The sequence below is a fragment of the Mercenaria mercenaria genome, chromosome 16 (genome assembly GCF_021730395.1).
Source record: "Mercenaria mercenaria strain notata chromosome 16, MADL_Memer_1, whole genome shotgun sequence".
In the NCBI taxonomy this organism is placed as follows: domain Eukaryota; kingdom Metazoa; phylum Mollusca; class Bivalvia; order Venerida; family Veneridae; genus Mercenaria; species Mercenaria mercenaria.
In genome coordinates this window covers 14,808,551-14,835,291 of record NC_069376.1, presented here as the reverse complement: position 1 = coordinate 14,835,291, position 26,741 = coordinate 14,808,551, and the positions used below count along the sequence as shown (strand labels likewise).

The 26,741-nt window shown below is 32.9% G+C and overlaps 1 protein-coding gene across 2 annotated transcripts in view; it reads left to right on the top strand.

Annotated features, from left to right (window-relative positions):
- The window catches only part of LOC123540372 (uncharacterized), a 49,980-nt gene extending 24,904 nt beyond the window's left edge, over nt 1–25,076 (top strand). For both annotated transcript variants that reach the window (XM_053526167.1, XM_053526166.1), the window contains 3 exons: nt 8,038–8,133; nt 22,325–22,388; nt 22,614–25,076. In XM_053526167.1, coding sequence (XP_053382142.1) covers nt 8,038–8,133; nt 22,325–22,388; nt 22,614–23,118 — 665 coding nt within the window. In that variant the 3' untranslated portion in view covers nt 23,119–25,076. The remainder of the gene's footprint in view (nt 1–8,037; nt 8,134–22,324; nt 22,389–22,613) is intronic.
- Nucleotides 25,077–26,741: the final 1,665 nt, after the last annotated feature.

Genomic DNA, 26,741 nt, shown 5'->3' with positions numbered 1-26,741 from the left:
GGCTGTTCAACCTGGATGTTGTACCTGGCTGAGGGAAAGGGTCTATCATATTATTGATGTTTAATTTCATTTCTTTTTCATATTTTGTCATGGTAATTAATTAACATAACATAACATAACATAACATTAACATAACATAACATAACATATCTTATGTCATGTTAAAAAGTAAACAAAAGCAACAAATATTCGTTCGTTTACAAAAATGTAATACATCAGTACTCGAAAACTATTATACAAATACTGAAACTAAACATCAACATATATATATATATATCCAAAATGTATTGATTTGCAATATACGGATATTCACTAGCGGAAAAAAGATGAATCAAGATGCCTTGAATTTTTTTACATATTTAATTCTGCTAATCCAAGTAAATTGTATAAAATAATGTAACTCAACCGGTTTCACCCGTTTACGTATCTTCAGTAGTAGTACTGTACTGTTGACGTTAGTAACGTCGCTTGGAAACGACGTCGTTTTATTGTAATAAGGGACGTTACTCTTCAGAGTTTTTCAAGGGACGTCACTTTGTAATTATTAATGTGTTATTTTGCATTTAGTTCTGGACAAAAAGTATTAATTAATAATGTTTCTTTTCTTCTCTTTTAAATCTCTCTGTTTCTTGTAATTTATAAATTGGCATTATTTTAAATTTTTGAAGTAAATCTTTTGAGCATTCTTCAATGTGGCGACTGACTGGTAGAAGAGCGTTTTCCGGATTCCTTTTATGTTGATTATGAAGAGTTACTCGATTTCGCAAATTAGACGTTTCTCCAATATAGTCTTTTGAACATCCGGAACATTTCAATGCATATATGACATTTTGTATTTCACACATACCGGAAAATTTTATGTGGAATTGTCGGCCATTTTTGAAGTGGTATTTATTTCCTTCTATCAGAAATTTACACAGTCCACATTTTTTTCTTTTCACATTGCTTTGTTTCTGGTTTCCTTGCCGATTCTGTAAATGATGCTCTTATTAATAGTTTCTTCAAGTTGGCTGGTTGTCTCTTGCTTTTAATGATTTTATTTTGCGAAATAATTTCTTTCATTGTAGTATCGTTATATAATATTGGTAGATTTTCTCTTATTATGTTAAAAAATTCCAAATTTTTCGGATTGTGTGTTGATACATAAAGTATTATATTTGCATCTTGTTTTTCTTTGGTCTTTCTCAATTCTTTTTGATCAATTGATAATGTCCTCTGTATTCCATTTTCAATTAATTTTAGAGGATATCTTTGAGATGTCAGGATTGCCGAATTGCAGAATGCTCAAAAGATTTACTTCAAAAATTTAAAATAATGCCAATTTATAAATTACAAGAAACAGAGAGATTTAAAAGAAGGAGAAAAGAAACATTATTAATTAATACTTTTTGTCCAGAACTAAATGCAAAATAACACATTAATAATTACAAAGTGACGTCCCTTGAAAAACTCTGAAGAGTAACGTCCCTTATTACAATAAAACGACGTCGTTTCCAAGCGACGTTACTAACGTCAACAGTACAGTATTACTCCTGAAGATCCCGTAAACGGGTGAAACCGGTTGAGTTACATTATTTTATACAATTTACTTGGATTAGCAGAATTAAATATGTAAAAAAATTCAAGGCATCTTGATTCATCCTTTTTTCCGCTATATACATATATATAATGGAATAAATCTTCATGATGAAATTGGTTATGTGGAAAAATATAATGTCAGTATTTGACCCTTTGAATATACACTATTACTAATAAAACACAGGTCTTGAGACGCAAAGGCAGACTGTCTAAACCATATTCAGGTTAGTGTCAAATATATCAAGACACTAAACTAAATGGCTGCAGGCCAAGATTAAATACATTCTAGCAATCATCATATTTTATTGTCTAACAAAACCTTCTTATAAAGCTCCAACTTTCATTTATGCACATCATTTTGTAAAAGTAACTAACTTGCACACAACATCATCAGTTTTGAGCATCCATTACTTTCGCCAAATTGCCAAATCCGACAATTTTTTGCCTTGTTTTTAAAGTGTTCTAACATTTAATTTATTTCATAATAGTCAAAAACCGATACAATTATTTTTAACATAAAGTAACAGATCAAGCACTTATGATAGCCATCCTAGACAGATTGGCTTTTGCCAATCCTTTAAATTTGTTACTTACTGATTAACATAACAAAATACATCAGATTAAAAAAGAAATTGTATATGATGTGTCAGATAAGGGATCAAATGAACATGAACAGATTTAAAATAAATGAAGATGTTCTCGTTGAATGGCATACAACAACACATATAATCTGTAAATTAGTTTTGAACACTTACAGAAATATTTAGCAAAGCGTTATATTGAAAATTTTCATTTTGACATTTACCTGGAACCTTTTCAAGATTGTTAAGTTACTCTTTTTAATATCTAATGAAATATAAACATTGTTATTTGAATTTTTTATTAATTACATAACACAGTTTACTTTATGAGGCACTGAAAGAACACAACTTATCAAATTATTATGAGCATACTGAAAACATGAATTGATGTTTGCGATTTAATTAATAGACTCCTCTTGCGAATAGGGAAATCAGCATGATTTATTTTGTCCTATTTTATGTAAAAACAACTATCATACTGAAAACTCTACCTAAATAACAGACATTATTAAAGTAAAGAAACATCGCTGACCTCGAAACCGAATTATAGCAAGAATGATTTCAAGGCTGTATGACACATGCTATATGAAACAGTTTGTTAAAATGCTTGATAGAATAAAACATGAATCAAAAATAAGAACAAGCTCCAAACAATCAATCTGACTTAAGAACGCCCAATAACAATTGCTTGTGTTAATGCTGATGATAGAAAGCATGCTAATTCCATTTGAATTGGATGGGACTTTGGAAACTGTAGAAAATAGTTTTGAACATAATATATATATGAATTTGTAACAGCATTAAGTTAAAAAGGGCATAATTCAAAAAATAATATTTGGACATGAAAATCCCGACAATATGCGCATATCCTAATATTGTCCAATTTATTTGACCTGTCAAAAAATGGACCCGGCTTTTATTATATTCTGTTCGAGCCTATGTAAGATTAACATGAAAGTCAGGAACATGTCTTGACAGGTCAATTAAATAGCACAATAATATGCTCATTTTTAGATCATGCTGGCGACATGTCCACAGTTTCAGTTGAATTGTGTAGAATCTGTAGGAAGAGATCAACTGTTAAGTGTTATATGCATTCCGGAATCTTCGACCCATGGGCCATCAAAATGACATTTTAGGGACTTGGCATAGAATTTGAGTTGTAACCTTGAAGTTCAAAAATGACTGTGACGATTTCTAAAGATAATTTTATTAAATCCATGATGGTAAAAAAACCCATCAAATATAACAAATTACATTTTACGGTTTTTCTTCTCCATTTTGTGTTGAAAATATCGCAATCTAGAATGCCGTGTTGTATTTTTCCATTCCAAGTGCATGTATATATTTGAGAAATTTATGTTATCAAACCAATACAGTTTACCTTTTGCTGCTTTGAGGTATAGTTTTGGTCAACACTTCAATAAAAATACTGTTGATATCTATTGAGAATACATAAAAGTACCATTTATAGATTTGACAGTGAATATCAGCTTGACCTTGAACACTCTAACAGACATTCTTGGAGATTTTGAGATGTTTTTATTTTCCGTTTGTTCTAGCTAAAATAATAAATATTAGATAAAGTGAAAGAAACAGGATGTAATGTTTTACTGAAATGAGCTCATTTTCTTTTGCGAAAATGTCAGCCATCTTGGACGCCATATTGAATTTCTCCTTAGTAACCAATAGGAAAGAGTTCTGCTTAGTAGAAAATACTACACATACGTTGTTGTTGCCTAGCTGGTTAATAGATAACAGATTAATTTCAAAATAAAATGAAAATAATGAAAATGATAACTACTCAAAAAATCTTTGTTTTCCCAAATAAATTACAGGTTTGACCCTAAATTTGACCTTGACTTTGAACCATCCTATCCCTTTTTGGACAGAAATATTAGACTGACTAAATCATTGTAGGATAATGAAAAATGTTCATGTTTTATACATTTTAGAAAGAGGACCCATTTTGATTAATATTCATATCTGACAAAACCGACGGCCATCTTGGACGTCATCTTGGATTTCTCGGCCTGTACTTACTTGAGAAAAATATTTTTGTCAGAATCATACAGATATTTATCAACATTTTTGTATATAAAATCCTTTGTTATACTTTCGTAACCACGTATTCCCTGAAATAAGTTCTTTGGGGCTATAGTCACCCTACTAAGAAAAGCTATCTGATAGAACCAAAACATTTGTTTATTCATTATGCCAAAGTGGCCAGTTTTCATTAAGTATACGCATGTAAAATACTTCTGTTTAACGTGTAATTTTGTATAAAAGTTTGTCAAGATAACAGTTTATCCAGTTGCGTACAAATTGACTTATTGACTATAGGTGCGAACAGCTTGTTATTAAAAACATCAAACGTCACTTCATCTATTGACTCAGATTTCAGTCAAAGACGATCAAAGATGTATTTGTCAAGTAAAGAAAAATACCAAAACGTTTTTTTATGTAAATCGCATCATCCAATAGATATGACTTGAAATAAGTACTACAAAATGTAACGAGTAAATGCAATTTGTATGGTAAACATTTTATATAAGTTTAAGTTCTATTCCTGTTATGTTAATCTTTTGTCAAAATGATACCTAGATGCCTTCTGCCGTCCAAACATTTTGCACTTTTGCACGTGAATATCTGATAAGAAGTTGTCTACATAAAGTGTGTACGAAGAAAACCATAATTATATGTATAGGGGCAGCATCCCTTTTATAAATAAAACGCATAAATAAACGAAGTAGAATTTACGGAAAAAGGCTGATTAGGACATGCACATAAATAAATTTTTTAGATGTTTTGTTGACCAGTTGATAGAAAAGCATTCAAATATTCATTCTAAATATAAACCGAATATTCAAATATGTACTAAAATGATATTTGTTGTCATCCCTATATGAAATATTATATAATCTTATCATGCATGTGCTGTCAAACATACCATCAAACTACTCAGCATGATGCATCATAAATAAATATTCCCCCAAAAATTTCAATTAGGCCTAGGATGTGTTGATGTCCGGTATTCGACCACCGCTAAATTTTTGAACGGACCCCACATGTTAATATGGCCGTGGATATTTTTTTTGAACTTTTTAACAAAAAGTTGCAAAATGCATTTTTATGCTTTAAGCATGGTCAGTGGTATTAGAAATCAACAAGCATTATCTCCACAGACAGAACCTTTTTATTTGTTTTCATTTTTTTTCTCTCTTTTAGTAACTGATATGGACTCGTAACTGTCCTTTTCTACTTTGGTCTTGTGTAATATCATAAAAAATTAAAGGTACATAGCCCACCAGAAACATTCAGCGTAAAGTGAGGTTGACAAGTAAAAGGCATTGTTTGCTGTTGAGGAATCTGTATTGAAGTTGGCTGTTATGTTTTCAGGTTGGCTGCAAAGAGACAGGGATTCAGTCACAGTACTTGTACCAGAATGCGCTTGAAATTTTGCATCAGGTTAAACACTACCTGATGGTGGAAGTGAACCTTCAAATTACCAAAATTCATGAGATTAATCAGTTGGCCAGAACTGGATCGATTAATTGTAGTTCATAGCCATTGGAAGGGCTTTAGTTACTTGAACCTGAAAAATGAGCCTTTATTGACCGCAGCTATCATTATTTCCCATGATACAGAAGTATTATTGAATCATGATAATGCCTTAGATACAACCGTGCAGCATTGCCTTTTTGCATAGATGTCTGCCCATCAATTTAGTGTCTCAGACTTCCGTAGCTGTTATGTTTATTTATCTTGCATTTTTATTTTGTGTCCACACCACCCAAGTACATGAATGAATTGGAGATGGTCCTTACGAAGTGGTTTGTATACACATTTGGTAACATCGCTTTCTTAGAAATGATCTTCTTTAACTCTGCAAATTTATTTTTTCGAATAACTGTTGAATTATACCAAACTTGGCTATCCTTCCGTTTACCCTTTAGCATAAGTTTCTTAAAATAGCATTATTTTCTGGGTTTAGTTTTGCGATATATAATCTGTATTCATCGACAAAGCCCAATTTGCTCGTGGGACCAAAATCTCCTCTGTTATCACTGTAGCTTCAGAACTACTACAGGCCTGCCATTTTTGTTTTGTGTTTCTATTGTGGAAATAACAAGGTATACAAAACCTTTGTTTCTGTCTTAATTTAGAAACCGTCCCTCTCTCTTCTTGGAAATAGAAAATCCGATATAAACCAAAATATTTGTACAAGTTTTTCAAGTGACATTTATATATCGAAATAGGTAGCTAATTTGACAATGTCACCCTCCTCAATACATGTGATGCTTTACACTTTGAGCAGTAACATATTTCTTAGACATGATTTTAGGCATCTTTTTAGCCTGACTAAATTCTTTTGTATCGAAGGGACATAATTGGTCTATGTATATGAGGTCTTATACCCGTAAACTTCAAGGTTCGTAGAAATTTCCATCCGTCGTTCTTATTTCTGCAAAACAGTTGCGTGTATGATTTGCCATTTTTGTTGGTTCCACTGTTTCTAGGTCAATTTTTAAATTTCGCTTGTATATCAATATATGTACTCTGCAAATTAATCATAAAGAAGTTAAATGTCCCTTTGTTAGATATTATAATTATTTGAAATTATCTTTACTCAATAAAAAATTCAGCTTTTAAACATGGGATTTTGTTGTACTATATTGCTGTATTGTTGTAAAGTAAACAAATAATTAAAGGCATGACTATGTTCATAGTACAAATTTTATACAATATCACAGTCGTATTCAACAATTGATATCATCTGTTCAAGTTGATGATATCACACAATACTATACACATCCTTGAGAACCACTTGACCCACACCAATCATGATTGGTAGCATGACTGGACTTATGAGATAGATAAGCCTATGGCTTTTGGCTTCAGTAAGTCAATGGCAGAGGTCCAAGGTGGAATGAACCATTAAGACAGTTCCGCTCAATTACTTGAGAACAGTATCTTTATTTTAGCACAATAAGGCGTATATATTAGATTATTACAATTTTGTGCAATATCACAGTCGTATTCAATAAGTGATATCATCTGTTTAAGTTTTGAATATCACACAATACTGTAACATCCTCTATTGTAGGCTACCTGACAAAGTCTTTGTTGCCCATTTTCATTGTTTACAGACCCAGCAGATTCTAGCATGTCTAATTGATCCTCATCCAAGTCAGAAAATTCTGCAACATCCTGTTCAGAAGCAGTATTTTCATCTTGAATGTGTTCCTGCCAACAACTGATGTCTCCCCATTTCTTCATCTGTAATACAGTTGTCCATGAATAAGAGGACTGGTGTGGATTGGGTTGAAAATTGATCAAACATAAAGTTTCTGAAAAGGAACAAAATGATGGGAATATTATTAATTTAGTAAATGTTATTAGTTCTAGCTATAATTTGCATCTATAAATACACGTGTTTAGTTGATGTACATGTGTATATACATATGGATAATTGTTCGAACAGATATATGGTTGGATGGTTTCTTTGAAAGTTGTTATTTCTGCTGTTTCTATATTTTATACAGTGCTAAAATTCTAAAATTGAAATCATCATCAATATAATAAATAGATGATATAAACTTTTGCACCCACAACTGTTTTTCTGAGCTGAATTTTCACTCTTACAAATGCTCTTTTAACGTGGTTGCTCAATTAGGATGATGCACTTTGTATTATGATAAAAGAGTTGTTTTCAATCAGAAAACCATGTACTAATGTTATTTCCAGGCAGTACAAATCAATTTGATAAAATCAATCACCCAGGTTTCACTAGCAGCAAAGGCTCATCTTTCTTAATTTCAGAAACAATTGTATTTTTTCGACATTAGATGAGTAATTGTGTGACCATATATTATAGATGATGAAAGTAAACCCTTCAAAATGAGGACGGACAAAGTCTTTTGCTTCAGTGATGATGTGGAAACTAAGAAAAAAGAAGAGGAATTTAAGTCTGGTAAGACATATTAGTTTTAATCAAGTTTTATTATTCCAAAGCTCTTATCTGTTCATACATATAGAAAAAAGACAACAGTCTCCGGAAACAATGAACTCACCAATCGCCATTGATACCACACGAGATAATGCAGCCAACCCGTTAGTTGACACTGTAATTGCCCATTTATCTGACGTAGAGCTTCAATTACTTATAAACACGATATTTACACTAATATAATAACTTTAATGTCAACTGCGTAAAAGTAGTTCGAATCTCATAAAAGACATTAATACATTACGATGTACATATAATCTGTACGAATAAAAACAAGTTGAAGAAGCGGAAAGCGTCTTTACATGATCACATGTTTTTGTAAAAGGAACTTGAGATTGAAAGAAACCTCGTACATTAACTTATTCAGGCGGGACTGTAGATTTGTTAAACAACTTTACACTTTAAAAATAGAGTCAACGTCTTTAATGGTCATTGTCCTCCAGTGTATCCAAATGTGGTCTATACACGAACAATTGATTATTATTTTATGGCCTTTGCAAACTGCCATGTATCTCCAAATTAGTATAAATGGCATACTTCACAGACCAAAGTTACGATTGTATTTAACGTTCAATTACATTTAAGTAACATTTTCCAATTATTCTATGTTTTGTAAGAGATCTACTCAAGGAATTAAAATACCCACTTCGTAGAGATAGACCCCTATAAGAAATGAGTATTCTATCTGTTTAGATAACATAAACTTTGTTCCGGATGAGTTGTAAGTATTGGTGGATGGTCTGGCGTCATTCGTTATTCGTCCTGCGCTCTGTTGCAATAGTTTCTCTTCTGGAACTCCTGATCAGAAAGACACCAAACATGATCAGTATTGCCCTTGCATAGATCTCTATCAAATAATATTCAATTATTGAAGTTGCCTTAAAAGTGTTGATTTTTTTTCTCATGAGCCGCTCATTGGATCTTCACCAAGCTTTGTCTGTATCATCATTATAGAGAGTATAATCTGTAACTGAAAAAAGAAAGTGACACTGCTTACAAAATTTTAGAAAAATTCATATGATAGTAAAACGCAAAGGTGTATAATTCCGATTAATTTATTAAAGGACAAGGAAAGGCAGATAAGTTAATTTCATATGAATGCCATAGTCGAGCCTGAAAGAATTTTTAAAATCTGCCCACTTTTGAAAAAGGTATAGCAAATTTAAATCTAAGAAAATTATTGAACATGGAAACAGCCATTTTGTAAGGTTTTGACGTCAAGTATACTGCTGAATTCTTGATTCAGTAAATAAACATTTTAATAGATATTTTATGTTTCTCGAGTTTAAGATGTAAAGAATGGCAATTTCTCTCATTACAGCTTGAATAAGTAGAGAATTCCTTTTACGTAATTAAGTCAATACAATTCAAATATGTGTCTAGACATTTGATAAATCCGTAATTTTGTTTTTGTTGCCATGAAAACAAAATGGACGCTATTTTGATCAAACATTTAAATGCTCATAGCTTCCTCATTTTTAAGTCGATTTTTAAAATTCTTTTAATTCCGTAAATGGTTACAAAGATACCAGCAGAAGGAAAATCAAAACAGCATTACCTTTCCCTTTAATGATAATTCATCATTTATAAATTCGAACGAAAATCATATATACAAACAATGTATATGTAGGGGCTGAGCCCATTACACCTAAGGTCAAGGTCACCAAGGTGTTGTACCTAGGTTATTTTTAAGGTTAAAGTTTTTCGGCAACCTTTGATTTTCTGTCATATCTTTGTTACTATTGCTTATATCTTACTGTAACTTCATAAACACATTGTCCAGTATACAAACAAAGTATGTACAGAGACTTGGCCCATTGTATTAAAGGTTAAGGTCACGAAGGTCTTATACTTAGGTTATTTTAGAGGTTAAAGTTTTTCGGCAACCTTTGTTTTTCTGTCATTACTTTGTTACTTTTGCTTATACCGTACTGTAAGTTCGTATAAACATTGTCCGGCATACAAACATAGTATATATCTTTAGTACTTTAAAAGATAATGACTGGAAATTAAAATATTAGTATATAACCATCATCTGCATGTGTGGTTACATACCCCTTTTGTACTTATAAATTTTTTGCAATCATTGCTTTCTAGATATTACTATAATGCAATATAAGATAAAGACTTGAAACTTAAAATGAATCTTTATCTCCATTATCTGCATGTGTGGTAACAATCTCCATAACTCTGATTTCTATTTTTGACCAAATTATGCCCCTTTTACACTTAAATTTTTTAACAAACTTTATTTTTCTTGACATAACTTTGGTACTATATAAGATAATGACTCAAAATATATCTTTACCGTCATCGTCTGAATTTTTCGTAACAATCCTAATAACTTTAATTTGTTTATTTGATGTAATTATGCCCCTTGGTGTATCTTCCTTTTATAGTAGAGGTCTCTAATTCAGACATATATTGAGGGGGCCTCCATGGCCGAGTGGTTAATGTCGCAGACTTCAAATTACTTGTCCCTCATCGATGTGGGTTCGAGCCTCACTCGAGGCGTTGAATTCTTTATGTGAGGAAGCCATCCAGCTGGCTTACGGAAGGTCGATGGTTCTACCCAGGTGCCCGCTCGTGATGAAATAATGCGAGGAGGGGCACATGGGGTCTTCCCCCACCATATAGTCGCCCTATGACCTATCATGTGTCGGTGCGACGTTAAATCCAACCAAAAAACAAAGAAACTTAAGATATTTTTATGTAATATTTTTACCAGAAATTACGATTTAAATTAAATTATAAGCTAATTTAAACATCCCTGTTGCCATGGTTACTTACATTTTAGGAAAATAAGGTACCATGTTAAGGGCTTGGTATTTTACTAATAGTATCACCCAAATATTCCCTGTTGGTCATTAACGGAATGACACTGAAGACGTCTTAAAACCCGTTTTCATACATAGCTGTTTAAAACTGAGAGAAAATGCGTCACCATGGAAACACGAGCCCCGCGACATATGCATTTTATGCTTATATTAGAAAGCTAACGCGCATACCAGTAAAATTATCAATTATGCAGACTTCTACGGATAACTGTGAAAACAAAATACACTTAAGAAAGTTAAATATCCGTAATTTTCTTCTTCTGTCAATATAAAATACGTTTGAAGGGTCATGTACTTCAAACCTTAATAAATTTGACTTGAAGGGACAGTAATAAATGAAATTGAGATTGTAGCAGTTAAAACATTAAATTACACGAAATTTGTATTTACTAATTTGAATTTACCTTGGTACCAAAGGAACCTACCTCCTGAATAGAGAATTTGCTTGCATTTACATGAAAAATAAAAATATCGTTCACTCATGAACACCATATCTAACATTTCCACTGGCTTTTGTCTACTCAAAATTTTGCATCTGGTGTTCTTCACTTGTGAAAGATTGAAAGATATTTCAATCATATAATATTGTTATTACCACATTTATATATAACACTCATTTCATGCACATGTACACATTCAAAAGTGCTTTACAGAATAAATGCAAACAATACAAGCAAATACGCATACAAAATAATGCATTCCACATTAACAAAAAACATGAATGTAAAACATATATATAAAACAAGACAAACATATATGCATAATTTAAAGTATCTAAGTGACCCTAGGATAAAATACTGCTCTACTCTGTTTTATGAAGAAGAAAAGAAAACAATGCATCGGTCAGCTAACAAAATAGAGTGGGTTTTGCAAGCTTTTAAAAGCGGCTAGCGTGTGAACTTCCCTTATCTTGATGGGAAGAGAGTTTCAAAGCTTTAGAGCAGTGAACGAAAAGCTGCGATTGCCATATATCATTGTTGTCGTTTTTAGCATAACCATCTAGTCTTACACTAAAACTAACAAAAATCATCTGTCTTCTTTTAAGCCTAGAATAAAACACTTGTATGCTATAATAACAAATGTATTAAAAAGTGTAGTGTTTATTGTAAGTTGGGTCTGGAACTGTTGCCTCTATACCAAGGAAAGATAAAAGCTATCACTCGTACTACAGATTTTAATGACTGAAGTAATTATACGTTTACGGTCCATTCAGGTACAGATATGATCACAGATTTGAAGTGAAATAGTTTTTGTTTGTTAATCACGTGTTGCAAATATATTTTACCCTCTTTAAAAAGTATTCTAACGAACAGTTTCAAACGAGTATAATACTTTTTCATGGACCACTAACTTTAAAGCAAATGTTTATGGTTATTTCTCACAGTATTTCTGAAAAGAAAAAAATAGCAATTATCAGATGCTATAAAAACATACAAACTCTTTATAGTTTTTGCTGGACATGTTTGTTTTATTTTCTGGTCATTTCGGATCAAAGAGAACATTCAGTTTTGCCGTAATAGAATTCCACTTAAAGGTATACTAGACCCAAATTTCATATTTGAAAACATGAAACAAATACTACCAGTAGTTTATGTAAACATAAAATAAACAAATTTATGTGTATCAACACTGCTATGATTTGGTTTAAAAATAGTATACCTGCACAGCTGAAAACAGTATAATGTGTACTATCATAAAAAACTGGAAGTTTTTTTTATACAATCAGCTGTTACTGTATGACATTTGATTATGAACGTAGACCAATCTGGACAATTTAGTCATATATTTAGTGAAGTTGAATATATTTGATGAGGATTGAGTATGCGTCTTGAAATCAGGATTTAATTGTCGTTTTTTAGGCTAGCGATATTCGTCAGACTATTATAACCATATATCGAATTTCTACAAAGTTAAACAGCTGTTGAGACTGACAACACAAAATATAATTTCATACGGAATTCAAATAGTCCGCTACGTTTATCAGTTTTGCCATAGAGTTGTATAAAGATTGTTGAACTTACCTGTTTCAATACATCTATTTGCTCAAACATGTTATAATAATGTTTTGTTTTTCTAACGGTAAATATTTGAAAGTTAACATTAGAAAATATTACATAATGATGGTAAATTAATTCGCCTCTATGAATGAAATGTTCATATGAATGGAACTTTTCGTAACTCAACGTTGACCACTTCGTTATAGATTATGACCCCGGTCTATAAGTAGCTAATTAAACAAACGCTGGTTCCGAGAACAATCGTCGATATGAGTTATACTGCGCATTATTCGACAACATGACATAACGTGGAAAATAAGAAATATGAAATATCAATTAAAATGAACTTATGTGAGTTATGAGTTATGTAAGTCTTAATATATCAACAATAGGCGCACACGGCTTGTCTATAAGCGCATATCAAATATAAGCGCATAGTTTGGCTTAAGTATAAGCGCATATAAAAAATAGGCGCATAAAATTGTCACTAAAATTATTATAAACGTATACACTTATTTACCAGATTTTACAGTATATTAAGGGCTTGAGTTTTAAGAATCTAAGTTTTTGCTATAGGTACTACTGAACGTAATCGCTGTGTGGAATTGCCACAGTAACGTGAGAAGAAGCAATTGACCATATTTTACCTTTTTAGGCTATTTTTATACTAAATTCGTTTTAAACATTCTAACGAATACTGAAACATTTAATGTGAAAAGTGCCTTGTCACCAATTTGCTTAAAGGGTAAGCGTAGATGTAAGCGAGTTTTGTTTTAAACACACGTTTTAACTGTTTTCAGGTTATATTAAGATAGTGGACCCGTACTGGTAATGTTTAACAATTGCATTAACTTGATACAGTCCTGAAGTTAACATATTTTCGCACTGTAATTCATCTTTAAACGACTTTTACCGTGTCGTTGTTATTTGTTTGTTTTTTATTTGTTAATTTTGTATAAATTATGTCTTTTTTCCTCCAGCTGAAACAGAGACAAATTTCAAAGTATTAGCCATTGCGCAATACGATCGCAGAAAATTCATTTTACCAAATATTTTTCTAAATTAAACCTCAAAGTATTGCGTAACAATTACAAAACACAAATAAAATTGTCGATTACAATATTTCTGGGGAGCCCCGAGTAAAAGGATTTAATCGGAAAGAAATTAAGCTCCAACTCCTAAAAGTTATGGCCTTGCTCTCTGCATTCATAAAGAACAATAGGGCAGAAGTAAAACCTACCTCACTACATTTCTTCCAAACTTTGTAAACTAAAGAATAAATGCAAAGTCAAGAACTTTTACAAATTTAACTTAGTAATTTTCAAAGATGTCTAAACATTCACCCTTCAGGTTGAATTCATTTGAAACAGCAAGAAATGGCTAATTAAATAAAGCATTTCCGCTTTTGTATGACAGATCAGTAAGTAAGTCTTAAGAAAAAAAAACAACAATTTATCTTACTTAAAAAAAGAAATATAATGAACAAAGTTTGGTCCTAGTGGGGCTTCAACCTACATTTGTACTCCCTCCTGAAAAATTAGTTAAATTAATCTTATGGTAAAATACTCTTCAAAAAAGGAGTACATTTTTTACGGGTACGTCAATTTTTCTAACCATTGGATCTAGGGAAGGTACATGACATGACAATAACTGTAAGATATCACATGAAGACCTGTTCTAGCTTATATATTTATTAAGCATGTTGCTAGTACAGCATCGCAGATTAAACTGAACTCTTAGCATAGCGAACATAAGTATATAATCTCACATTCTCTAGATAAGCCATTAGGATGATACACTACATCTCCCTTTTACCCAGATTTAAAATTATTTTAAAACTTTAATTAAAATTTTGAAAACATGTAAACAACAACCTTAAATCTAAACATATGAAACATTATTATGGAATTTCATTCACAAAATTTCTCATTCAGAAAACAATGCAATGTGATCAACTTTTGTAAACATACCAGGATTCTTAAGATAACAGATAAAGTAGTGTCTTATTATTTCTTATGCACGGTTCGCTTGACGCATATCAACGCATAATCTTACGTCATTGTTTCCTTTGGGCACAACAACCAATGGCGACACAAATGGTGTAGGACCTGTTGTTTTCTCAGTTATGTCCTTTGACTCTAAATCCTCAATTTTCTGTTCAACTTTTCCCCTTAAGCTGAATAGCAGTCTTCTTACTGGCTGCGCAACCGGTTCAACAGTCAATATGTAATGTCAACTGAAAATCTTTCAATTTCCCAGTTCCGTGAAAGCATTCTGGGTATTTCCTTTTGAATTCTTCATTGCTTTCCACCTGATTAATATTTGCACCTATTTTTAACACTTTTAGCGCAGTCACTGTACGATATCCTAACAAAGATCCACACACAGTATCTGTCACCAGAAATTCTGCAGACTGTGTTTTCCCGTCAACACATATTTCTGATTAAAATTTCCCTATCAAATTCAGAGGTGTACTTGCTCCGATTGAATAAACCTTCTTTCTACACTCCTGCAATTTAACTTTTCTTTTAACTTTCTTCCATGCTATTTTATCAATAACATTGCAGCTTGCCCCACTGTCGATAAGAAAATCTATCTTTGTCCCTTTAATTGTTCCAGGCAAGTATTCGAACTTATTTCCAAGTATGAACACATTTTCTTCTAAATCCGAACATGATGACTCATAAAGGCTTTTAACTTTTTGTGTGATCTTTTTAGATTTACTAGTTTTGCACATTTTTGCAAAATGTCCCATGTTACCGCACTTGGGACAAAGTTAACTTGAATTTTTGCAACGTCGCATTTCCGTGCCATATGTCCTATTCTTCCACAGCGATAACATTTTACACCTGTATTACTCCTCTGCTGCTCAGAACGCGGTTTTGGTCTCAAACTACTTTTTTGTTTGGCCGCAACTTTATTTACCATGGGCGTAGATGATGGGTTTTCAATCTTCTCTGCTCGAGCACAGGCACCTTCATATGCCCCTGCAATGTCAAGTAATTTCGGCAATTTTAAATCTTCTACTGTTAAAAACTTACGACGCAACTCGTGTGATCGACATTTGTAAACAATTTGGTCTCTTATCATGTCATCTTTTATATCTCCATATTCACATGTTAATGAAAAACACTACAATATGATAACACTACTACTATGATATACTACAATAACAGTCCGGTTTATAGCGGCGTTCGAGCTCAAAATTTCCCTCACACCAACAAGAAAATCGCCCCATCTGATCAGTATTCATACATTCATACATGTGTGTGTGAGTGTGGTGGGGGATGCATATCGAAATATAGATGTTGTATATGTTACCTTTATATTTTATTTGATAATATGTCCCTCAATAGTTATTATCGCTTCCTTAGAAACATATCATTAGGACGGCCAGCACATATTTATGCGATCCTGCCAGGCATATATATCTTTGACAACATATAAAATGACTTACCTCGACCTTCAGCTATTTCTGGAAGTGAAAAAAAAAATGAAAGTAGAAATGCTAAACTTGAAAACAAAAGCCATATTTTGATTCGTAGATAGTCAGGGGTCAGGCGCAGCAGTCACCCCGTCTAAATGTACGCGTGTGGACTTTTCTTTTCTTTCTTTCTTTTTATTTATTTGCTTTAAAATTGTGGAGTCAATTTTCACCACTTTCTTACAAATTGAAGTTTCCTGAGCATAAGTACTGCATGTCAGCTTTTCATCTACAAAAAGATATATGAGCTTGAATAAACACAAATCCCACAGGGAATCGTAAGTGACCAAGGGTACATTAATAATTTTGGAACTTCGTCAAATCGCTCGAAAGGGTCGTTTTTGGTGTTGTCAGAGAGTGTCAGAATATGCTTCGGATGCACGTTATAATCGTATCTGAGAGCTGCAGACCTAGACATTTCAGAAATATTTTATAGATTTCGTGCAATAAAGGCTGTTTTTTCGGAAGCGTGAAAGGAACGTCATTCGCTAATACGTTTTAATACGTTAAGGCTGCGGAAAGGATATATAAACGGTTATGGCACGCCCTTCAGGGTCGTCGCCGACTTCGAAAAAGTGGTGCGGCCATATGGGACCTCGATTGCCGAAAGCAGGGATTTTCCCTATCTTAAGGGGGTTAGGGGTATCCCCCGAGAAAAGAGGGTTGTGGGGGGTGGGGTCCCAGTTAGGTGTCTGCGCAAAATGTTTTTTTATTTTATTTATACTTTGTGGTAATATACCTACATGTATTAAGTTTCATTAACAAGTGTTACTGTTTCCAGTTTTGACTTAATTTTATAGATATTCACATTTAAAGTGGGTGGGGTAATCTGACATGTGACCAGCCAGGAACACAATGTCTGTTATTTTTCTTTTAAATGATTCGAACTTTTTACCTGAAACTTGCATATTAAAATAACTAAGCGATGGACATTTACACAACATGTTGCATTTTAAATTGTACTGAATACTTTTTTCAGCACAGAGCCACAAAATGGTCTAATCAAATTTACTGATTTTCAATGGACGAACATTACCAAAAAGCTAAAACATTTTTCATTAGTCGAGATATTAAGATGTTATTTTCAGCAGATATTGTAAACTAAATGAACATAAAAATGACAGTATATCAGTTTACTCTGATTAATATTGGAAGAGTGGTACACTATCAAACTGGGAAAAAGTGGGTGGGGTAAATAAATAATCGAAGCAACATTACAAAACTTGTGCAGTTGTTACGAAATGGCCTCAGATTGTCTATTACTATCTTAATTGTTCCCCCATGAGTGGTGGGGGCATATAGATTTGCTCTTGCCTGTGCGTCCGTCCATCCATCCGCCCGTGCGTCCGTCCGAAGTTCGTGAAGCGCCTAGCTCAAAAAGTATTTGATATAAATTGATGAAACTTTGCAAGAGTCTTTATCATGATATGAACTTGCGCACCTTCTATTTTTCGTCTTGCTCCGCCCCCTAATTGTAGAGTTACTGCCCCTGAAATAGTAAGAAATGCACATTTTCACCTTGAGTCTTAATCATGATATGTATTTGCGCATCTCCTATTTTTAATCTGGGTCCGCGTCCTAATTCTAGAGTTATGGCCCCTGAATTAGTCAAAAATGCACATTTTCACCTTGTGACACGCCTAGCTTAAAAAATATTTGATATAAATTGATGAGTGTTTATCATGATATGAACTTGTGCACCTACTATTTTTTATCTGGGTCTGCCCCCTATTTACAGAGTTATGGCCCCTGAAATAGTAAAAAAATGCACACCATGTGTCCTACAGACACATTCTAGTTTTATTAAATACAGACTTGGTTGATAAATTTTAACAAAAATTGTTTCTCTTTAATAAGATTTTATTCATGTGTGCTATGAAAAAATTAATGCAGAAAATTAATGTTAATTTGAATAATAGCTTTCTTCAAAATATACTGCCTCAGGCAAAACCTTTTGTTAAATACTTTTAGCTTTCAGGGTTAATTTGGTTCGTCTACATGTCATGTTCAAGGTCCATGCTTTTTCCATGACACACACGTATAAAGTGGGAACTTTTTTGTTAAAATTTATCAAGCAATGTGGTATTTAATAAAATTAAGATAGTAACTGCACAATATTTGTAGTGTTGCTTCGATTATTTATTTACCCCACCCACTTTTTCCCAGTTTGATAGTGTACCACTCTTCCAATATTAATTAGAGTGTACTGATATACTGTCATTTTATTGTTTATTTAGTTTACAATATCTGTTGAAAATAACACCTTAATATCTCAACTAATGATAAAAAAAAGCTTTCTGGTAAAGTTCGTCCATTGAAAATCAGTAAATTTGATTAGACCATTTTGTGGCTCTGTGCTGAAAAAAGTATTCAGTACAATTTAAAATGCAACATGTTGTGTAAATGTCCATTGCTTAGTTATTTTAATATGAAAGTTTCAGGTAAAAAGTTAGAACCATTTAAAAAAAAAATAACAGAAATTGTGTTCCTGGCTGATCACATGTTAGATTACCCCACCCACTTTAAATGTGAATATCTATAAAAGTAAGTCAAAACTGGAAACAGTAACACTTGTTAATGAAACTTAATACATGTAGGTATATTACCACAAAGTATAAATAAAATCAAAAAACATTTTGCGCAGACACCTAACTGGGACCCCCCTTTAAGATTTGGGATGTTAGAAAGTGCGTTTTTCCTGCATTTTGAAAGCATATTCAGTTATGATTTTCGGTCAGTTTCATAGTATTTTTTCAAGAATAACTATCCAACATATGCCAATATTTTAACAGTTTATGTGTTTTAGTTTCTGAGTGTCAGCAATGGCATAGAGAACAAAACCACTATTTCGACCCTCTGTGAGACTCATCAGACGATGACATCAAACTTAATGCAACGGTTAAATCTGATACAAATATCCCACCTGTAGTGTTTTCCTTTTTAGCCCAAATAATCAGAAGGGAAAAACACAAATGTTTCCATAGCACATTCTCTAATCAGCTGCTGTGTCTATTTTTAGAATGACCTGATAAAACCCAGGTTTGTGGTTTTATGATTCGGACAAACATTCAGAGAGATGTGTGTTATTTATATAGACTCAATGAATGTTATGTGATGGTTGAATATTGTTTTACACATTATGTTTTCTGTTTAAGAACTTAAATGGATTCAGACATGTCCTAGAACTCTGTTGACTGAATTACAGAAACATCTACTTTGCCTGATGATATTATAACATACAGTAAACTGTTTTCACACCAAATTAGATTGCTAGTACATTTGTATATCTTATTAGTGTTGAAATTTAATTAGATTGACTATACTGAGAGCTATGACGACATTAGTTATAAAAAATAATAATTCAGGAAAACTTGATGAATAAAAAATAATATTAAAAATTTGTTTTAACTAAGATTATCATAAAATCAAATCACATATTGTTCTGTATAAACTCTCTATCATTGGTGAATGCATATGACACCGATAGGAAAATAAACCATCTGTTATTGAAGGCTTAATTAGATTGAAATCTGTATCAATAAAAATACATACTAATATAAAAGTTACATAATGTGATCTGTCAGTATTAAACAATTTTCCCTTTTTTGAGAAACAGAGTGGGGAGATCATGAACAACTGTCTTAACTTTGTAAGAATTTATTTTTTGTTTAAACTAAAACATAATCAGTATTTTAGCCAACTCAGTGTGACCAATACAGGTGTTTGACCTCAGTGACAATTTGACTAGAGACAGTAAGTAGAATCTGTCAGAACAAATGTTACAAATTTATTTATGTAACAAAAATTAAAATCAATATTTTTTCTTTTTTTTTTTGCTCTCATTCAAGATTATATAAATAATTATTATGTGTAAATGTTACTAAATTCAAACAAGTTTGTCCAGCACCTTTCTTAGGTACATTCATTACATAGCTTAAAATGGGCTATACAATTACAGCCAATTAATATTTTAAGTTATACTATCGTATATATATAAATCATGCAGATGTTCTTATTTTAACTGCCCATTTCGCCAATTGTTAAGACATTTTATAAGCATTTCTTTTACAAATAATAAGTCCCATAAATATGTATACATGATCAATTATTACATGTATATTCCATTTATGATTATATTAAAATATATGAACAAAATGCATCAAATATTCAACCATCTCAGTTAATATGCATTTTAGTGCCTTAAATATAAACAAATTTTGCAACACTGGCCAGGTACATCATTTACTGTGAGATAAGAAAATGTGCTATTATTTAACATACGACATGTTTATTATTATTATTATTATTATTATTCAAACAATAATTATACATTTATTTATAAAAAGAATCCTCCATCAAATCATACCGGATTAAAGATCCATCAGGTAAGGTTTATTTAAGAAATAAGTGAGTGATATATTGTTCCGCATAAGAACGAAAAACTCTGATTATTCTACGATAAATCACACTTGGGAACTTATTATTTTGATTCTAACATGACATACTAGTATCACAGTGTTAGAAAAAATACTGACTACTTTTTATGACCGTGCTACGCGCCTGGATTAGATGACGTCATTGCACGCAAGTGGTTTATTGCAGAATAACCCGAAATAGATTTTGCTCTACATGTATATAGGTTTTTTGCTGGTCGTGTTAGAATTAAGATTAATCCGATATGCGTGACACGAACTGTGCCGAACCGTTGTTTTCATACCTGCGGGAAATTATGACAGATACCGCTCGTTGTGGATAACTGCATTAACAAGGCAGTATTACGGCACTTTTATTCAAAGCAAAAGACGAAGTTTAATTCGAAAAAAAAAAAACGGTACGGCCGATATTATGCACGAACACAAAAGTGGTCGGCCGGACCGTTTGTCCAATAATAACGTGAACCCATGTTTACGGTAAAACATCTAGGATTAACAATAGAATAAACTAAGGTTTTCGAACTTAAAATCAGGGTTTTCTAATACTTACCTAATTTTAAGGCGAAAACACGCCCGTGAACCCAGGTTTCAACTAGGGGTTTTAATTGAATTATTACATTATTGGTCGAAAAACTAGGATTGTCGAATACTAACATAACTTTCCGAGGGAACACACAGGATAACGGGCGTAAACTATAGTTTACTCTCTTGAACCCATGTTTACGTCCGATAAACTAGGTTTCTCGATTGAAATTTAACTTGGATTCACAAGTTAATCAAGATGGTTCATCACAACAATATCCTATGCTCGCCTTAGTTTGATATTGAAATCCCAGCACAGTTTTCATTCAGTGTTTTGTGGTAGCCAGACTTTCTGTGCTTTCAGTACTTTGATTTTTTTATTAACAACACACAAAAACGATTAAAATGACATTTGACAATGTATGTATATATTTGATGAGGATTATCTGCATTTGAAGTAAATAAAAAATATTTCAATGAAAGATGAGCAGAATACATCTTTAAGCCCGTACTAGAATGTTGCGCATTTCATAAACCCCTCATGAACAGACTTTTTTCAACTCTGTTTACAACCCATCTATGTAAGGTTTTAAAACAAATTAAGCACTGAGTAAACTGTGTGTCTGTGCGTCGTTTTCTCAGCCTGTCATTTGTCCGTACGAACCGGGTTGCTTACGTCCCATTTTAATGACATGATTTTCTTCAAGAATCCTTGTGGCAAGACCTACAAACTGACCTAAAGAAGACAGAGTAAAATGAAATGTATCTAAAAGCGGTTTTCATGAAGTATCTACTTCCTTAATAAAAGTACCGGGATACTGATCCTGATACATACAATTGTAATTTTCTACCAAATAGTACATGCATATCAGTTTACTTCAGATCGTTTTCCTAAAAGACTGTCAGGTGAAGGTTCGGCTCTCAGAACAGAATCAAGTACTGGCAGGTATGCAGTATTACATGTATGTTTCAAAATGTTTCATCAGCAATATTTTCTGTTATGGTATTTATAGTAGATGTCAGCATTTATAGTATTTAAGTTACAAAACATTTAGTGTTCTTAGATTATAAGTGTTTGATTAGTTTCTGTAAGAATTAGATACAAGCTTGTCATACACATGTTGTAGGATCTCTCGATCAGTGTTTTGAAAATATTTACAAATCTTTTCAGTGAGAAGGATTACGAACGTCACTTAAAACTCAAACACGTTGGGGAATATTCAGTGAGGTGTGAAGAAGATAGAGGTACTCCAGTCATAAGTGAAATTGAAGTGTTACCTAATGGCAGGATTCTTCTTACTGATTGGTGGAACCGTAATCTGAAGATGCTGGATAGTTCGTTTAACGTGGTCAGTTACTGCGACCTTCCTGGTATGCCCAGTTGTGTTAGTTATATTGGTAAAGATACAGCTGCTGTCGGTTTTTGCGACGCACGTATTGTGTTTGTACGTGTATCAGGTGACATTGAGATTGAAAAAAGGTTGCTAAAGCTCGACTGTGTCAGTTATGTAGAAAGTCTTGCCTTCTATGGTGAAACGATATATATCTGTGATAACGCTGGTCCAGTGTATACGTCTACTACAGACGGACATCTGCAAAGAGTTCTTTACAAAACACAAGTACAGTTAATTTTCCTTTGGGCAAGTGTATTGCCATTAGTGATGACGGCGAAATGATTTATCTAACATCTATCGACCAAGGACTTGTAACAATAAATAACAAGGGAACTCATTTATCAACTCTTAGACCTGATAGTTCATGGGGTCTATCTAGTATTTGTACCGTTGGTGATGGTACAATCTTTGTGCTTGAGGATGACTCGCAGAAGCTGTTTCAGGTTGATTATGGAGGAACAAAAGTTCTCAATGTTGTGAACTTGTTGCCAGTTGGTAGATATGAAGCGATGTGTTATGATAGGAAACATTCAAGACTTATTGTTGGTGGTAGAAATGATGATATACTCGTTTATGAACATCAAAAATAAAGATCACATGTTAGGCAGTATAATGCCATTTAGTGAACTTTCGTCAGTTTTCTTTTAATTACACTACTGGACAATTGATAATTAAATTTCAGCAGCTAAATTTAAATTAATCTGCTATTTTTAATTTCCAGTCTGTGCTGAATGCGAACTTAAACTTGTATTTTTATAGTGTAGAGAGTGAAGCAGACTGACTGAAAGTTTTATAGTAAAAATAAAAAGAAAAAAAGACAAAAAAAAAAGAAGAAACACAAACTTGTAATATAAATCAGTATAAACTTAGTACATATTACATGAAGCTTGTAGTCTCTATGTAAATATTTGATCTCTTAAAGGTCCCACAAGGAAAGTGTGTTTTAAGTTGAAATTTTCTGCCCGTTAATAAATGAATAGTGAAATCAACACTTACACTCTCGTTTAACTTTTTATCTCGCATCTTGTAATTCCTTTATTGAATGATTGTATACAGTTATGCTATGTATGACTTTTGAATAAGCTTCATTCTGTAATGTTATGTACATAGATATAAAAGAAGATATTATTCATTATTATCAATATTATGCAAATACAAACACAAAAGTGCTAAAAATATCATTTCGCTTTCCATATTTTATTTAGATTTAGTTGATATGACAAACATTCGCAAAATAGGTTTAGTATCATGCATTTGTTACAACCTGTATCCGCAGTGTTACTTGGGACCGTAAATAGGCCTATCTAACAGACGTACGGTTTGGAGTCCAGATGCGAAGGAATGATATCACGAGGGAGCAGCCCGAGTGATAGAATGATACATATCTGAACGACATATTTGGATTCTAACACAATACCAAATACTTTTAAGTATATCCTTGACGTCCATCAAATATTTGCCTTTTTTTTGTCAGTTTCTTTTCAAACGCGCCGCTATACCGCTTGACGGTATGACGTAATAATTGTGACGTCAGACCAGTGAATTTTGTAAAATAATACAATTTGTAATATTCTAAGCTGTATGTTCACGGATACGATAATATATATTAGGATTAACATAAACATAAAGTCCGTTATTTGCTATTTATATCTGAATCTGCCTCTTTAACTTCATACTTCTTTTAGAATTAGATCTATCACAGATGATATCAGCATACGTTGTAAAAAGCTAGATCTATATAACAGCAAAAAAAACTGGTACAAAATTATGCCACGACATGTATTTGGGAGGAAATTTTGAACAGGCTGACAAGCGTTTCTAACGCAATATAAATATAAAAAAAACTGTTATCAACACGAAAGGAAGTGTCTACGCAATGTTTCATATTAATTTATCAAAATCACAGGTAGTTAATTGTTATTCGTAAAATACAGGAAATGGTTATTTTTAAATGTCGTTATGTACATGTCATTCCACTTATGTGTTATTGTTAATAGTTGTTGGTTTGTTTTTCTATTACCTTTATAATTCTAAGTAAAAAGTAATTGTTACCCTTTGAAGAAACACTATAGCATACTAATTGAATATTTTAAACAATGTTTGGTAAGGAGACATGTGTTTTATATCATAGAAATGATGTCTGAAGATTATTTGTTTACATGAAATCATTGAGGAAATGAATTTATGATATGTATTAAGTACCTAGTGAATAAAATCAAATTTTTCTTTTCGAAGTTGTCTTAACGAGTGGCTTGTTTTCTGCTTCGTAAGGCATCATCCATTTTGCCCGCTAGTTACTGCCAACTTTCCCACATGAATCAGAGGTAGAGGACTAATGAGTTCAGACACAATGTCGTCTCGGATTGTGTTAGAATAGTAAGTTAATCCAAAGCACGTCCCTCCGTTTGGCGTACAATTCTATACATCAAAGTCGGCGAAAATGTTGATGAAGCTCGACTGCACTATAGGGACACTAAGATGGTGAAGTGCGACAGTACGATGGCGAAGCGGAACGCTACGATGGTGAAGCGCGACAGTACGACCGACTGTCACCATCGTACTGTCGCGCTTTGCCATCGTACTGTCGCGTTCGTCATCCCACTGTCGTGTTGTAACCATCGCACTGTCGGGCTTCGCCATCGTACTGTCGGGCTTTGCCTTCGCACCGTCATACTTTCGCATTTCGTGTTCTCATGGGATAGGCACTGTTCCTAACTAAACTCCGTAGATTATGTCTCATCTTTAATCAATTCATAATTATCGCTAAAAAAAGTTTCAAAAGACTCGCTGAAATTCAATGCAAAAAGAAAGTTGTTGCGTGCTATCGTCGATGATGTCAAAGTAGCCTGGCTGGCCAAACCAATATGCCCTTAAGAGTTGTCTCCCTTCTAAGACACCAGTTGAAGACAATCCTCAAATGTCTACACATTTCTTCCCCTTTACGTGGATTATTGCCTTTATCATTGTTTTTATTTTTTGATATGCAAAGAAAAGAAAAAGCCTCTAAAGGCGCTAGTCATTAAGATATAAGAAAGAATATGAACTTTGCCTAATTCTTTTATTAATGTGTCATGTTTTTGTAAGAGCTAAACGGATATAATTCACTTATATATCAAACTAATATTTATAAACAGTTGAACAGGATTATGACCCAGTGACACGCAATTTCGGGTTAGTTAGTCTATATTTCGAGTTACTAACGAAATTTCGAGATTCTATCTTGCCCTTTTACCTGCAAACTTTGAACGTTTAACCGTCTGTCAAATTTAAAATTTAAAGTGGTTGACAGACGAAGCGGAATCATTTCATATACATGATCGACAACGGATTAATGACTTCCTATATTGTTCCGTTTCTAGTCTAGTGATGTAATCTGTTTACAAATCCGAAATGGAACGTAAATGACATCTTTATTGTATTACTAACACGTGACTTGTCAATACTGTAAGACACGTGACTTGTCAATACTGTAAGACACGTGACTTGTCAATGCTGTAAGACACGTGACTTGTCAATACTGTAAGACACGTGACTTGTCAATACTGTAAGACACGTGACTTGTCAATACTGTAAGACACGTTAAGTCCGTGGATTTAATACTCTTAGGACTCCAGCTAATTGTGTTTTAGTCGCCGAGGAAAAATGTATCATTTCTCACTTGACAATGATTATTTTCCCTTCATTCATAAAATGTTCTAAAACACCATACCCATGGTGTTTGCATATGTTTTTGACTGAAAAAAGTGGTCAAATCAAAGTAATTCATCTACATGTGAGTATATTTTGTTAGACTTAATATTAAACCGATTCGACAGGTCACACGGCGACTTTCAAAAGAAAACCTGAACTATCCCCCGCCCCCCCCCCCCCCCCACCCCTCCTTTGGTCATTCTTTCATCGCTGGT